The sequence below is a fragment of the Ascidiella aspersa genome, chromosome 2, assembly GCF_963924565.1.
Source record: "Ascidiella aspersa chromosome 2, kaAscAspe10.2, whole genome shotgun sequence".
Lineage (NCBI taxonomy): Eukaryota > Metazoa > Chordata > Ascidiacea > Phlebobranchia > Ascidiidae > Ascidiella > Ascidiella aspersa.
Genome location: NC_139448.1, coordinates 22,922,806 through 22,939,909, shown reverse-complemented (window position 1 = coordinate 22,939,909; position 17,104 = coordinate 22,922,806). Strand labels below are relative to the sequence as shown.

Sequence of the window (17,104 nt, the reverse complement as noted above, 5' to 3'; positions counted from 1 at the left end):
TAGCATTTTTCAATATTGGATTGTAGCATTAACAAAGACTTTAACCCAGGTTTGCCCCTTGTGTCTGTCACCGTAACTAACGCCTGAACAACCAACGTTATTATACGCTCATTCCCGCAGTGTTGTAAACAAAATGTCCCGGTCAAGTCTTTTTGAATAAATAACAAGTCAAGTCCAAATCAAGTCATAATTAGAACAAGTCAATTCCAAGTCAAGTCCTTGTTACAAAAATTACAAGTTCCTGTCCGATTATGAGTAATACCTCAACTAAAAAACACCAAAAACGCAATATACAGCAAGCAAATTGTTTTTATGTGCAAAATTAGCATAAACTATCTCAAAATGCTTAATTTCACCCAAGTCATTTGTCCAAAAGATTTCAGTCAAATCAAATCATTTAAAAACAGTGACTTAAGTGATTATAACAATGGCTATCCGTGAGGATTTATGTTACATCCTTCTCTGCGAGACCATGGATCCATTTATTCACTTATAAAAATATTTTTAAGTATAAGTAACACCTCTCCAAGTCCAACCAAAATTTTTAAAGAAAAGCGTACTGTTTTTGTGCTTTACCATAACTTTTTACGGGTTTCTGTGCAGCAATAAATCACTTCACAGATTGTTTTTTGCGCTTCGCGCAAACGTTTTCTTGAATAAAGTTAGACTTTTTTCAATGCATAAAATGCTAAATATGTCCCTGTTGGAAAGTTGTTATATCTACTGCTTAAAAACATGTACGTTTCAACAACCAAATGATCAGTGATGTTTTCTGTACTGTCCGCTGAGACCTTGCTGAGTTTGGTTTGGGCCCCCGAATGAGAAACGGTTGCCCATCCTGGCTTAAGTCATTAGATATTGCTGCGTTGCACAAGGCTCCTTGGGGTTAAATTCCTATAAACAACTAATGTAAAGTACACCCCTTATACCAAGTTATATGAGTGCTACGCTAATAGACAAGTTTAAGAAAAGTCTGCAATAATTTAAAGACATTTACTTTTTTATAATTAATTAGAGTTTGATACAATCTTTGTAACAGTATGCGAAACGAGAAAGTTTGGGAATCACTTTATTACTCCTCAAGCCACAGATAATGATGTCTCTCAAGTTTAAACTATCCTGGCTTAAAGCAGGCACTATCTATCGCCCCTCCAAGGTTTTCGCCACCCATTGTTTTTTTTCCGCAAGAGGGCGGTATATTTCCGCAACTTACTGGAATGAATTCCTTTTTTTAAAATTAACAAAAAAATCGAGACTATAACGGCCTATTCGGAATTCAATTGTTGTTTACTTCAACTCGATGAACGATAAAATTTAATCACCTCCTTAAAGAATTCCGTTTAACGCATTTATTTTGCTTTCTTATCCGATTTTAATCCCATGCATGAAGCAGTGTTTTAATGAGTTGATTTAAGTGTTCTTATGTCACTGTTTTCAAATGCCTTAACTTGACTTCTGTTATGGAGTTAGACAAATGACTATGGTTGAAATTAAGTGTTTTCATTTACCATTTTAATATAAAATGGAGCTATTTATCTCAAATTTTAATGGTTTATCGTTTCATTATTATATTAGTGGTTTGACTTGACTACCTTTAATCATGACTTGAACTGGTACTTGACTTGCTATTGTTTGAAAAGACTTGACTTCGGACTTTTTGGCTAATTGGGCTACATACCCAAATTACATAAAAACGTCACGTTGTGGGAGGATTCAGAAGATGGAGTGTGCATAAAACTTTATTGCACACGTCTCTGTGAAAAGGGCCTGAAAGTACTTTTAGCTGGTATAACTTAAGCGTCTTTCAAAAACTCAACAAGCTTTAAAACAAATCTTTAAACGAAAGTTTCATACTCTGGTTTTCAACCGCGACTCCGAGAGGCACATGTGACTCTTTAACATCGTTTTAGCGGTTTAGATTGGAATTCCAAAACTATCTTTGCCTTTTGTAAAATACCTAATGTTCCAATATACTTACCTTGACTTTTAATAAAGTTTACATTCCGTGGTTTAATTTTAAACAGAGTGTGTAGTACGTACTCGTTTCGCATAACGTCACACAATATGAAAATGCTCCAGAATATAACATAAACATTCTGTGACATAACAACAAATCAATGTAACAGGACTGGTTGTAAACAGCTATTCTTTCATGTGCGGTCAAAATGCAGTTAAGTACCACATAACCAGTGGCGGATCTAGGGCCACAAGATCATGCTTCCCCCCCCCCCCCCCAATTTTTTTTTATTTGTAGTCTACTATGTAAATGCATTTCTCTTCGCGCTTTAAGCGATTAAACTTGATTTCAGCTGCATTTTCGCATTATATCGGAGGTGTCCCTAAGATCAATGGTTGTGATGGAAATATGTAGGCTTGACGCTGGAGATACTTTTTGGACCTTTTTGCCTTTATAGTTTAAATTAACATTAGTCTCCAAATGTTAGATAAAGCATTAGACTTTAGACTACACTGTCAGCTTAACCAGTTATCTTTTTAATTGCAGTGGCACTCTAAGCGTAGAGTTATGTTGAACTTATGAATTACAGAAAAATAACTTTTACCATTTTAAAACCTGGCACTGGTCTAAAATCCAACCACATTTTCGTTCGGGATGTTTTATTGCTACCATTATATGGGTTATTAGCGTTTGGGCGTAGGTAAGTATTATTATATTCATTATTTGATAATCTTGCTTAAACCAATTTAACCAAAACGCTTATTCGTACCAGTGCCTTTGGTAGGCCCCTGTACATATTGATATACATATAGTCACTGCCCGCACCCTAGCCCAAATAATGTGCGTTGTGGTAGGATTCTAGACCAGCGCCTTTAACTTTAACTGTAAACCTTGATTGAAGTATAACACCATGCACCTAAATGGAAATCAAATTATGATAGTCAACGTAAATACAATAAAGCTTTGGAGAATAAGTTTTCTTATACAAACCTGCAATTCTGTTGCGACTAAAGAAAATATATATTATGTATTGTCCATAAACAAATTGTTCTCCCGACATGGGGCAGTAAAGAGTAGGTTAAGAATTACGATTTTCGCGCAATCACACGGCCTCTTGTTTGAGTCTTTCAGTGCCGTGACGTTTGTTTGTCGACTTGCGCCGCCACCATTGTGAGTCTACCTAGCTGGCGCGAGCAATGATACCATACCCACAGAGAAGGCATACATCAGTCCAATAGGTATAAGGAGTCAACAAAGCAGCTTAAAGGACAGTTCTTTACCAAGCGTAATATAAGCGTAATATATGTTGTAAAATAAATAGGATAATAGTATTTTGAAATGGTAGTGGTAGCCAAGAGAAATATCTGCTGAATTATCGTGTATATCAGTTATAGGAAGTATTGACCTAGTTTTATCTAACGAATTACTGGTGCTGTTTTTTCAAATTTTTAGTAAAGAACATAAAAATAAAGAATGTGTATAATGTATTACCGTTTTTAAATAAAAAAATTATATTTCAATGTAATCTCAATCATAAATTTATTTCGTTATACTCTTGTGGCATACGCAAAATATTGCCTACCAATTTGCAATAACAGTATTAATTTTAGGATTTTTTAATGCATAGTATAAAACTGTTAAGTACTTCATCATAGTCGCATCCCAGGCCATGAGAGTTGCGTTCAGTAAGATAGAGGAATATTCCGAGCAGGACGTGTACTAGTTATCAAAAAACAAAACACTGCAAATTCAGGTCGCTTAAAATCTTAAGACCATTCTGTCTTTATCAAAGTCAGTCAAATTGTTAATGGAAATATATTGCACCACAAAACTAGGCATCACCCAGTCGAATGAATCTTTAACTATTAGTTAAAGTTTACGGTAACTGTAAAGGCGAGACGAGTTCTTGTTTTTAGACTCTTATTTTGCCAGTTTAGGTCACTTTTTTCACTAAAACAGCGAATTGAGACCTTTGGCATTGTCAAAACAGGATAACATTATCAGCAGTCCTGGTGCGAGTAAATGCTTTCGTTTGACCTGGTTTATGGAAATATGTAGGTGTGCTCTTGCACCCGTAAAAATGTAACTATTTTTTAGATATTCCAGGAAAATGTTTATATAATTCATGTAACCATGCCAGTGAATTGTCGGAAATTTTATTTTGTTATCAAGTATTACTATTATACCATTTTTTTCTCTTTTGTCCTTGTCGCTATCGTCAACGCTACGTCGAAAAGTGAGTTCAAAATATAGTGGTATAACAGGGAGTCGAGCCAAACCCTAAACTCAACTGGAGTCTTAAGCAATTGGCATAAGTTTTCGCGAACTTGGAATTACTTTTCGTAAGAATTTTGGGAATACAACCGGAACTGAACTAAATACTTTTCTAAGTGCCCTGAAGCAAATCGAAGCCTGCCAAGAAGCGTTTAACTTCAATATAGCAAAGATAATCCTTACTGATTAAAGTTATATCATGTTCGAGTTTGGTGCCGTTTGTAAATAGTTATAACAAATTTTGTTTATCCATCCTTCTATGACAGTGTGCACATAATAATAAAAAATATAATATTAAACCTATTTTTTAACACACTTATTAACTAAGGGATAGGTATAAGACAGGAGGTACCTATCAGAGATAGGCTTGCAGTAGCCTATTTAGGGAAAGGTTAGGGAACAGAAAAAATCATAAAATTCGCAGCAACAATTACGCGTAAGGTGACGAAAAAATAAAAAAGATCGTGCACTTTGCATGGTTTAGTGGTTTTATTAAGGGGTGATTAACCGCTTTTAATTCATCATGCAAATACAGATGATTATAAGTTAAAAACGTTGTTAAACCAACAGTTTTAAGTTGAGGGTAAGCAGAAGCGGACTCAGGGACACGAGGCCTAAAAAACTTATTATTTGTATCTATTTTGAACGTTAAGCCAATTTTATTTCGAGCTTTGCCCTCGTGATTAGCTTCTAATATATTTCACTCCGAAAACGTTTCAGCCCAAAGGCACCGCGTGCATACCTTTGCATAATGAGAAGTTTTATTAATGTCCACATTATTTTAGTTACATAAATGGGCAAAGTACTAGGCTGTAGAATCGGAGCCGGACTCGGGGCACGGCGAAAACGCACATAGTCTTAATCCGGACTCGGAATAGGGGAATTGACAATCGGACTCGGGTTATGTTTAACCGACCCCGCAGTCTGGTTTCTAGGCAGCCTTACACCTTGGAGGGTCAATGGCCCTCACAGTTTGTTGTTTTGGCAAAGTCATCTTGATAAATAAATGCTATTATATTAAGCCATTGGTAATTCTGTGTTTGTGTTCAAGGCGCCACGACTCCTTGCTAGGAAAGTGTTTGGATAATTTACACCAAATAACAGCAATTTATCACTTTTGCGACAGAGCTTAGCTTTCAATTGCACATTTGTGCACAATTATGTCAAAAACAGCGGGTTCCTTAACGTTACTTGTTTTATGAAGTCGAGTTAATTTTTTATCTAATCACTAAACATGATGACGACCAGGGGCGCCCGCAGAAAGTTTTCCAGAGGGGGGCAACCAGGGGCGTAACCAGAAAATCAAAAAGGGGGTCCTGAATTTTCAACTTAGAGAATTGCCTCTATTTTTCGTCTAACCTTAATGAATAATGACGTCATAAAACAGTAACAGTATGACGTCATAGAATGGTGATTGCAAGACGTGATAAAAAACTAAACAGAAACAGCCAAATACGTCCAACAAAAGCGACCACGTGCGTCGTCGAACATCCTGTCAGGCGCCAGCTGCGAAATCACGTGCAATCGTTAACTTCAGGCAAAAAAACAAACCAAGACCGTGAAATATGTGTAATTAATTGTGGTAGAATCACACATAATTCGACTATCAGCAGCGCAGTTTTCAAGTTCTATGAACGGAACGAGCGCTAAATTACAAGCCCGTCTTTCACCACATGAAATACTAAACGAAGATCGTTTTTTCTGGGTGTTATTATGCCACGATTAGCGCAACATCTGCGCCGAGCTGTGTGCCAAGTCAGCTAAATTACAAGCTGCGGTTGAGGGGAAATAAGTTGTGTCCATTGCACACATAGCACGTGGTCTTAGAGTATGCTTAAAGAGCATAATTTTGCGTTAAGCGGTTGAGGGGAAATAAGTTGTGTCCATTGCACACATAGCACGTGGTCTTAGAGTATGCTTAAAGAGCATAATTTGCGTCAACAATCACTACTTAAAAATGGAGACTTTGAAACGCGCACGACAGTCACCATTATACCTCCTTTTAAAAATCTGCTTCTGTTAAACAAATGTCGATGTTACACCAACATCGGATAGTAGCGCAGAGACCGAACAGCGAGGAACATACTGCGTATAACTCGACGTTTTTCAGCGAGAAAAAAGTAAAAAGGTTTGACTTAGCGTTGTCAATTGTCGAATACACACTTTCTAAACAGTCAACCTAAACAAATAACGAAAGAGAAAAAAAAACAGTTTTTACGGTCGACCAAATACGGTCGACGATTTTGGTTTCGCATTTGATTAAGACGCGTGACCCAATTACTTAAAAAGCACGCCGCTTCGAACAGTTTGTTAAACCATGACAAAAACGATAATATCACTTACAAAAAGGAGGTAACAACTCCCGCTCCCTGGATACGCCACTTGGTGCAATGGATAATGTATAATATTTTTATCCTTCATAAGTAATAAGTATTACACTTATAAATAATACTAATAATCGCATTTTAAAATTCCAGGGGGGGAAAGTTCCCCCTACCCCCCCCCCCCCCCGTGCGGGCGCCCATGATGACGACCCCCTAAAACCAAAGTTTTGAGCCCGCCCCTTGACTTATATTAAACCAAAACGTTTTATATGTTATATCTGAAATTCATAAACGGGTTATAACAAAAATCAGAGCTGAACGGGAATTTTTGGATTTTTCTGAACCAAAACCGCAATTCAAACAGATTCTAGAAAAAAAACTATTGAACCCGAACTTAACCTGAGCCGAAAAAATAATACGGTTCGACTCCCTGACATGTATCTTGGTGTAAAAATATTGAAGCATATTTTGTTTATATAATTCTAACGAAATTAAATCACCAACGTTTTCAGTGTGTTTTTACAAAATTATTGAAATGTCAAATAAGCACAAATTCTTTACTTTTTTATTATGTTTTACACTTCGTTTTATAAAATAATCACATGCAGTACACCGATTGTTTTAAAAAGCAAATACAAAATATATTATCGGTGGTACTTAATGCAGAGTCCTACTAACGATTTGTGTGAACAAGTGGAATTATATGTGTCATTTACATAATACCTATATTTTAAAGAAGGTAATCCTCCAAGTGTAGTGGCCACTGATGCTACCTCAATCACAGCCTACGTTGGTGAGACTCATTCGTTGGTTTGCAGTGTGTCTGGAAAACCGATTCCTTTAACAACATGGTGGAAAGACGGTAAACGATATTGTTTGAGTAAACAAACGAAACAAAATACTATAGTTACCTATTACAAATATTTTTATTTTTTATTTAGAAAAACGAATTGGCAACGAATGGAAACGTTTCAAAATTGGTCGAAAGAGTTTACGAATTAGAAACGTCCACTTGTCTGATTCGGGTACCTATCACTGCGAGGCAGTTAATGGATTTGGAAAGAAAAATGTTGAAATACACTTTAACGTCAAAGGTATCTTCATTATTTATATGGATAAGATTGTTAGGTTTGCTTTCTTGTAAGCAAGTTACAAAAATCCTGATTTATTATTAGTAGCAATACTACATTGCGCAGCCACTTGTATGTAAAGAAGTTACTTCAAAAAGTAACAGGTCGCTTAAAGTGCTTTTACGTAGTTTGAAGAGGTTTGAGCCCATTCAATTATTAGCTGACCTAACAAGTGTCACCAAGAGCTTTTTTACTACTCAGCTGCAATTAGTCACGACCTTCGTGTTCTGGTTACATTTTTTTTTTTCATTTTAACCCATTTGTACATTTTCAACTCTTGAAATATAACGCACCGTAATGCACTGAATTTTGCGCAAGGTCGTAACAGTTCATAAGCATCAACTCACCCATGTATTTTTTATAAATAGCAGAAAATTTTGGGCGTTATATCCAAGAAATGCTTTTACCAAATTTGAAATGTTAAAAAAGTTTATCAAACATTTTTGTAATAAAGGCATAGGTAAAAGGATATATTTTTTTATAAGCAGTTACTAAAACCTTCTTGTGATCACATTTTTTACTTTGTGATCACATTTATACATTACAAACTTGAAAGTTATCGTTGACTAGCTGGATCATTAATACTTGTTAATTGACAGTTAGCTTCTGTCTACTTTGTTGCATTCATGTATAAGTAAACTAGCGCAGCAAGCTTAAAAAAACTTGAGCCCTTAGCTTGAGCCACTTAATCTTTTCCACTGTGACATGAAGTGTGTCGAACTGGTGTGGTAGAATAGCCCATTGAAACCCTGTTTTAGATTTCTAGGCCGCCGTGTACTTCTTACACGTTACACTGACAAGTGGTTGAAATTTTAGATTTAGATTTTGAAGCTAAATGCGCAATGGAAGTTACTACTGTATGTTTTATACCTTTTCTAGACGACGATTTGATATGCCTTTATTATTTTTTAGGTAAGCATAACAACAAATGCAACGTTGTGGTAATTAATTGTAAGATTACTTTCCTAAAGTATATTTACGTTGTATAATAAAGCAAAACAAATTTTCCCGCGATGATCGTATCGTACTAAAATGTTCTGAAGAAATGTCGATTGTTGCACCTTTTTCACGCCCCGGGTCCTGTCATTTGTAGTAATACGACCCCAACAATGTCACAAGGCGACTTGCTTTAGCGCATGAGCGACTTTAGGCTCACTATATTCCTTCCTGATGCTAAGTTTACCCCTTGTTAGCATTCAATACAGATTAAAAAAAACATGCTGTTATGATACAGATTCACCTAGATAAAAACATTTTCCCATTGTCACGTCTATGGTTCTTATTACTAACTTTCGTTTTTACTTAAACTTTAATTGTTTTTATTCATATAAAAACAAACTTTGATTCTTTACTAATGTAATACTATCGACGATCTAACAAAAAACTAATTTTGATTGTTTATATATTGTGATTTTTTATTCATTTAGTAGAATCTATTATGATATTTAGTTGCGTACAAACACGACGGCAAACCTAAGTTTTGAAAAAGTTCAATTTTGGGAAAATATAATGTTACCTAAAAATTATTATCGATAAAGTCTATGTTTTATCTTGTAGAAGAAATAACAATGAGTAACCTTTCGGGGTCGACCTTTATGTAAAATTGCGAGAATAAGTTGTGTAAAATATTAATTTACCCGATACGCATATATTTTTTATTACGAATCGTCGATTCAAACTTTTATAACAAAATATACTCGAGAACGACAGCCTTCTGCAGGCCGTTGTCATACTTGAAATTGGTCGAATCTAAAAACTTTTACGTTCGTGATGCAAATTTGTCCTTTGTGCTGTGTCGTGATGTTTGACAAAGTTAGCTAAACACTGTTTAAATAGTTGAGTTGCAGGAAACCACTGTAGCGTTGACTGTTACTTGATATATCTCGCGTCTACTTCACTTGTAACCTGGAGAATTTTGCCGTTGATCACGCTCGTGTGCACAAACAATGTCATACGTCCTTTAACTGCTTCCCTTTCATTGTGTTTCAGTGACTTTATTGCCATCCATACTGCATAATAGGTTGTCCAAAATTGTTAAAGTATAATAATTCCGCATTTTCTCTGATTTCAATAAACTAGTGAACATAATGAAGGAAATTAATATTTATCCATTCCGGTATTTTATTGTAGCGCCCACGACAGAGTTAGAACCAACTTTGTATTCATGGTTCTGCTTGCTTGCACGTGTGTGAAGTCTTCTTTCAAGTCAAATTCTTCTTGTTTCTTGCGAATAATTTCCCACACAGAAATGTCTAATAATTGCTTATGTGTACAGCAAGAATATAACTTTATGTTTGGCGTTGCTGTACACCAATATCGTTATTTCCCTCTATTTCAGCACAAAATGCTATTTAAAAAGCTAGAACAGGCTTTAAACAAACTAAACGTTTGCTCATTCAAGGCATAATACATTGGATTTAATTGGCCAAACGTTATTAGTTATTACACATTTATTGAAACTGTGGTAAATAGACAGTTCGTTGCAACAAAATCAATATATATCAAATAACACGGACGGTCGGACGCGAATTAAACTCGGCGAGGTATTTGTTTTCAAACACGCGATACAAAGCGCTGTTGTTTGACTGCTCTGAAATGGGCAGTTGTAAAGACTGCGCTGAATAGGGTAAAACTTGTTGTGGTAATTGGTAATCTATTCACCACCGTGTTTTATCATCTAAGATCTATTTTAGCAATACTTTTTCCAAGATTTTTTTCTATAATTGTGTTTGCTATACGCTGGACACTATAGTAATACAGGGTGTCCATAAAGTCTCTTTACAATTTAAAAAATTATTAAAAAGTGAAATGATGAGATATCGCAATGAGACTTGTTTTATGTTAATCAGTATTTCATAAAGTCTTTATTGACACATTAAATACACTTCTAAACATTTAATCAACATTTAATTAAAAATAATTAAAAATATAATTACTTTATTTAATACACTTCTATATGGGCACCATTAGTTGCACTCAGCACATCTAAACGGTTAATTTAGAAATTTTGTCTGAAACAATAAATTGTCAATAAAAATGTATTTTTTGTTCGGCTTTTATGAGGATAAGGTTATAATATCACAACATATTCAAAATATGAATAACAACAATTTTGCTGCCACATTTTTTATTAAAATATGTGTTTAGGTAAAAAGAAAGGACAACGTTTCAAAAAATCAGGTAAGAATATAGATTGCAATTGTAACTGTGTATACGTAATCTAGTTTACTAATTTCCTATCTGCGCATAGAACTTCGTATGTTTACAATATTTCACAACGCATTGGACGGCGTGTTACAAAAAGAAAGCTGGCTTATGCAGTAACAGCTATTTGTCAGACGCCGTATTTATTTTTCTAAAGTAATGCTGATCGAGCGATATAATCGCAAATTTTGCACATGCCTAGGGCCGCTTATATTTCTCCGCTTAATGTATCACTCCGGCTGTATTGTTCAACGTTTACTAAATAACTTAAGGAAGTTCATTTAACAAAACAACTGTATTAACCTCGGGTTATAAAGTTATATAAGCCATAAGAACTCCCAAGTATATAAACATTCTTTATATATATGTGCGTTTCTTTACAGTTTGCTGCTAAAATGTAAATTTTAAAACTATATTATGGTTTGTTTAGAAAAGCCCATATTCACACAGCCTAAAAAAATGCGCCATCACAGTATTGTACAACTATATGGAAAAACTGTACGGTTAAAGTGCAAAGCCAGGGGACGACCACCTCCTAAAATTGAATGGTGAGTGTACTAAATGTTTTCGATATATTTGTATTCTTAAAGACGTTATTGCTTAAATTGGCCGAACCAAAGGTGTTCGGTGCAAGGTAGCAAATCACCTCTGTTATAAACAAATAATTAATAAATGACTAAAGTCATAGTTACCCTATAGTTTCAGTACAAGTCATTGCCATACCAAGTCAAATCCAAGTCAAGTCATTGGCATCACAAAACTTATTAAAAAAATTTATTAAAAATAAAAAAAATAAAATAAAAAAAACACTATTAAAAATTTTAAGTTCATCCGGTTTTAAGCAATATTTCTATGGCAAATACTAAAAACGAATCAAATAGCGAACAAATATTTACGTCTAAAATTTGAAGTAAAATCCTACTTATTACGCAAATTGCTTGCAATTCAAACGCTGTAGATTAATGTAAGCCATTTGCCAAAATGCTCAAGTTAAGTCGTTAATTTAACGACTTAAATAAAGTTGCCAAAAGCACTTTAAGTGAAATAATTTAAAAATTAGTTACTTAAAGACACATACCACAAGCATTGACTTAAGTAATTACATGCCGAATAACATAGGTAAGTTTTTCCCAACGTTTTTTCGCGACCCCAATACTAAGCGTATAAATATAACAGCGAAGCTTAGGCGACCCAATTCTCCTCACTAAATTTTACATTGAACAAAACATAAGGCAATAGCATACAAAACATCGAATTTATTAATATGACCAATCTCAACAAACCTATAACCTTGTGAACTACTGCAGCCGGCGACCTAACCAAATCGTACGGCATTTTGGGTCGCGACCATCAGGTTGCGAAACATTTGCATAGGTTATCTGCCGCCACTCAAGCATGCGCTACTAAAATCAATAATGTATAAAATAAAATTGAATTACCAGAGTAGGCTACAACCCCAAATATGAAGGATCAATTAAACGATATCTATAATTCTATTGAAATTTATTTTTAGGGTTAGACCAACTTCATAAATTACTTTAAAAGTAAATGCTTTTGCGAAAAGTTAACTAAAAATCTTGTTGCAGGTATAAGAACGACAATCTCACTACAATAGGATACGATATGAATCGAACTAAGCCCCAATGGACGCTTAGGCTCCGCGATTTAAAACCAGAGCACAGCGGCAGATATACTTGCAGGGTTTGGAATTATGCGGGTGAAATAACATTCGACTATACTTTACAAGTAGTTGGTAAGTAAATATTAAAAAAAAAAACATGGTATACTGGTAAATGTGTTACAAATGGATGCTTGAACATTTTATAAGCAAAGTACGTATTAAATTATAAAGTTGATCATCATGAAACAATAAAAGAAAGTTTGTTTTATATTCTTGCGAAGAACAATGATAATGCAACAATCGCAAAGGAATCAAAAAGTATAGCTAAAATCTTTGTACTGGCTTTTGTACCACTGATATTTGTATAAAAACCCTGCCACGATGTACAGAGGTTTACAGCGTAAACAAATATGGTTTAGACTCCGTTAACAAATTGAAGATTTAGCGAAGTCGTTATTGATATCTGTGGTTCGCCTCCTGTTAATATTTAACTAGAATATTGTATTCGTCGTCGCAAAACTGTTACAGATAACGCGCAAACTTATATATGTGAATTATTATCATGTGGATGTAATTGCACAGGTGATATTCGAGAAAGGCCCGTGCTGCTCAGTCCACATCCAATTAACACTACGGTAACTGTTGGAGATAAAACATCAATTCAATGTCAAGTTTCTAGTCCTGTGCCTCCAACCATAAAATGGATAAAACGCATTGATCAACGACATAACGGACATCCAATGGACAAATGGCAAGACAATCAATTTGTTTCTGCGGAAAACTCATTTGTTGTTCTTCCCACGCAAGAGGTTGTTGATACTAGCTTGTAAGTCAAAAAGTGCGGGACTTCCTAATGTTAAACGCAAATTAATTTTAGATGAAACGATTAAGAGATGGGTCGTACCTAAACAAGTTAGTCATCAAGCACGTGTCTGTCAGAGATGGTGGAATGTACTATTGCTTTGGAGTCAATACAATGGGATATAATTTTCGCTACGCTTACCTCACTGTATTACCACGTAAGTGAAAATATTTAGTTTGTTTATACAAGAACTTCATGTTTGCGTACTTGTCTTACTCTGATTTCACGCCAACTAACAATTAAACTGTGACACAAATTGGGAGTGATCAATGAAAGTAGTATCGCTATAAGAAGGAACAGATGCCGATCCGATACCAAATTTATATAGGCATATATAGTTGTTATGGTTTGCGATCGAACGCAGCGATAAACCCTCAAAAATAAATTTATTATAAATAAGCAAGTAAACAAATGTAAGTAACTAAATTTATTAACGCTAAAGTAAAATTTGCCCTTAAAAAACAAAATAACATAAACATTGCACTGCTATATTTTGTTATTTAATTGCGATAAAAGCATGTGAACCATTTTAAAAGAATTTCAACCTTTTTTAAATAACAACTGTAAAACTGAGTAGGACAATATCAATCTGTGGTACGTGCCCCTAGTTCAGGGGTACACAACCTTTTAGCTATTGACGACCGCATAAACCGTCTGTATTTTTCTCACAGCCGCCAGGAGGGATGCTAACCTGGAAAATTATTTGAGCTTTCTAATTTTTTCTTAAACATTTTTTTTTCAGATACAACGTACTATGTTTAGTCATAGGGTTAAGTGATATAAAAGCGTGCTTTAAGTAATATAAAGAGCGTGATGTTCCTGAACGGACTGGTTTGCACTGATGTACCAAAGTAACCTATAAAAAATGTATATTTGGAATCAGGTGTCAAAGCGTTTGCTGCAAAAAAATGTGGTAATGTTACACGACGCCTTTAGATGAATAGCGCCATAAAGCTTCTTGCTTTTTGCAGTAAATCTTTTCGCATCGCTTCCAAACACTGATCTTAGCCAATCTAGACCAGCAGCTGGAGTCTGATATATGTCTGGCCTATAACTTAAAAAACCTGTTTACTTTTAAACCAGGTTTAGATGTGTAATGTTTGAATAAAGTGGACAAAAACATTGTATCAACGTACCGCCACCAACACTTGTGTTTTCCCAAACATACATACGGCCGTATTAGCAGGGCCGGATTAAGGGTATTGTAGACCTAAGACTGTTTACTGGAGAAGGGATTAATTTTACAAACCAAGCTACAAAAAGTAATAAAAGTATATATATATTGACTCGACTCAGTCATTTATTTTTAAGCAGAAACAGCTGTAGTCAAGTGGTACTGGATCTGTATCATTATATCAGCCTGACAAAAAATTAGCCTAAAAAAAATTAAGGGCTGAATTTTTCCGGGCCCAAGACCTTAGTAGCCTAATGGTTTATCCGGCCCTGCGTATAAGTTACCGTTAACGGCTGCGGTTGTGTGCCCCAATGCCCTAGCTGTAGGCTACCGAAGTCATTTTGGTTGTTACGCAGAACATAAACTTTCACAAAATATTGAGTTAATTGTTAAGTAATATAATGCTATAGTTTTGTAACATAGTGCTATAGTTTAAATTTAAATATTTTTTCGTTATCAATGATGGGAATTAATAATTATCTAATCGGAAGATCTATTTAAACTTATGAAAAGCTTGACTACTGGTATCTCGCAACATTAAACGAAACATGCAGTATAGCGCTTAGAACAGCAGAAGTTTAAACTGGCGAAATATAAAAGGTACAGAAACTTGGAAAAATAATAAATAACATTTGTGCGCTCTGTCTAAATATTTGCGCACAGTTCGCATCCCTGTGGGTCTTTCTCGTTTCAGGTGTAATATCTACTGTTATTCTGTCGATCAAATGTAGAAATATTTGGAAATTACTACAAACTACCAAAACTTTTTTTAAACAAATATTGCTCCGCCCTTAGTCAGTATAAACTATTTTAAAACAACCTACACACATCAACACTAAACTTCTTAAACTTATTTAGGCAACTCAGTCCTAACAAAAGAAGATTCGTTACCATTTAGTGCCGAAAAATCTTTGTCACTGCCAATTATCATCGGTATTCCTGCTGGTTTGAGTTTGATGGTTGTTTTTTCATTAACAATGTAAGTATATTTTAATATTATTTTATTTGATATGTTAAAACAAGGACTGCGGAGTTGGAGTCGGACTCGGAACTCGATGGAGTCGGTTTGTTTTGCGACTACCAAAACGTTTCGAGTCCGAGGTGCACATGCGCTGCACCAAATTTCTAAACTGATAAGACCTAAAACAGTAAATCGTGCAATAGCACGCATATATCTATTTGTCAACCACGTATTGTGGGTGGTGAATTATCTTAAACACATGACTGTATTGCTGAATATCCGCATTATTCTAGTTGCCTTGTTTTAGATACATGAGTTAAATACTGGCTGTATAGTTGGAGACGGGCTCGGGGCTCAGGAATCGGACTCGGGATAATTTTTTGACCGGCGTCGAACTTGGCGTATTTTAACCGATTCCGCAGTCTTGGTTAAAACCAGTTTATTTCCTTGATTTAAAATAGTAACCCAGTGTTTCTATTGTTACGTAGATACTGTGTTTGCAAACGAGATCGTTTGAATCCTCTCACTGGTTTTCTGGGAAACGCAACTGACATTAGTCGAATGGGTGAAATTAAAGCAACATGCTCCAGTGAAGAAAACCATAACACAGAATGTGTCATAAATCAAGAAACTTTTCCAAAAGATAAAGACTCAAGTTCATGCGTATACTCGTATACGGCAGATGGTTTCGTTTCTATGCCTCAGCAACTAGTCCCTCTACGCTCGTCGTATGGAGATTTTAATGTAAGAGTAAGCGACAGTACTGAAGATGTTGATTCTCTATGTGCACTTTCATCCAGTACCTGTTTCCACCCTCCCCCACCTCCACCATCTACACAATACAGCGACAATACATCTTCATGTGCTGTTACAGGCAAAAATCGAAAGATTTATCACAGTAAAAACTGTTTACGTAATCACCGTTGTCGCCATGTGCACCTGACGCACAAATCTCGAGCTTTGCGACCGCACGCGAATTCGTGAAACGTCAAAGGAAAAACAACCTTGCATCAAGCGTTAAAATCGTTTTGTGTCACAACAAAACAAGTGGTGAAGTGAGAACAGAAGACCATCGTATCAATCCCATTCATCCCAAGTGGTTGTTATTTTTGTAAACTACATTTTACATTTTATATTTTTGTGTTGATAGTAAAAAACGTATCTCGTTGAAAAAAAAAGGAAATGGGGTATATGTCAGGTACAAAAATATTTCAGACTAGAAATACTTGATCATCGGTAACAGCGTCACAAGAAAGAAACGATATTTGAGTTAAAAACATTTTTTCCCTTACAAAATTGTTTCAAAAGCTATAGATTAGGGTAGTTTAGCAGGGGCTTTTCCAGGGGAGTGGGAGACCATGTCACCCAAAGTACATTTTTTGATATATGCTATAAAAATGCAAATTTTGCAAACTTTTTTTTCATTTTAGTGTTTTTTGCCTGTTTATAAAAATAATTTTAGACCAAACGCAATTTCTTTGCGCTTTTCGCGTTTAGACTGTTTTTCAGCTGCATATTAGTAGGCCTACACGAGTTCAATAGAGAAAAAAGTTTTAGGATTACTATTAGCAAACTCAACAAAATATGGGTCTCTATT

The 17,104-nt window shown here is 35.2% G+C and overlaps 1 protein-coding gene across 1 annotated transcript; it reads left to right on the top strand.

Moving 5' to 3' along the window:
* The first annotated feature begins 3,275 nt into the window (after nt 1-3,275).
* On the top strand, nt 3,276-16,674 carry LOC146164349 (fibroblast growth factor receptor-like 1). The gene is made up of 10 exons (XM_083382413.1): nt 3,276-4,193; nt 7,292-7,417; nt 7,497-7,649; nt 10,833-10,865; nt 11,320-11,437; nt 12,476-12,642; nt 13,093-13,319; nt 13,388-13,529; nt 15,405-15,525; nt 15,996-16,674. The coding sequence occupies exons 1-10, from the start codon at nt 4,091-4,093 to the stop codon at nt 16,489-16,491; spliced, it is 1,686 nt and encodes a 561-aa protein (XP_083238539.1). The 5' UTR covers nt 3,276-4,090; the 3' UTR covers nt 16,492-16,674.
* The last annotated feature ends 430 nt before the right edge of the window (nt 16,675-17,104 follow it).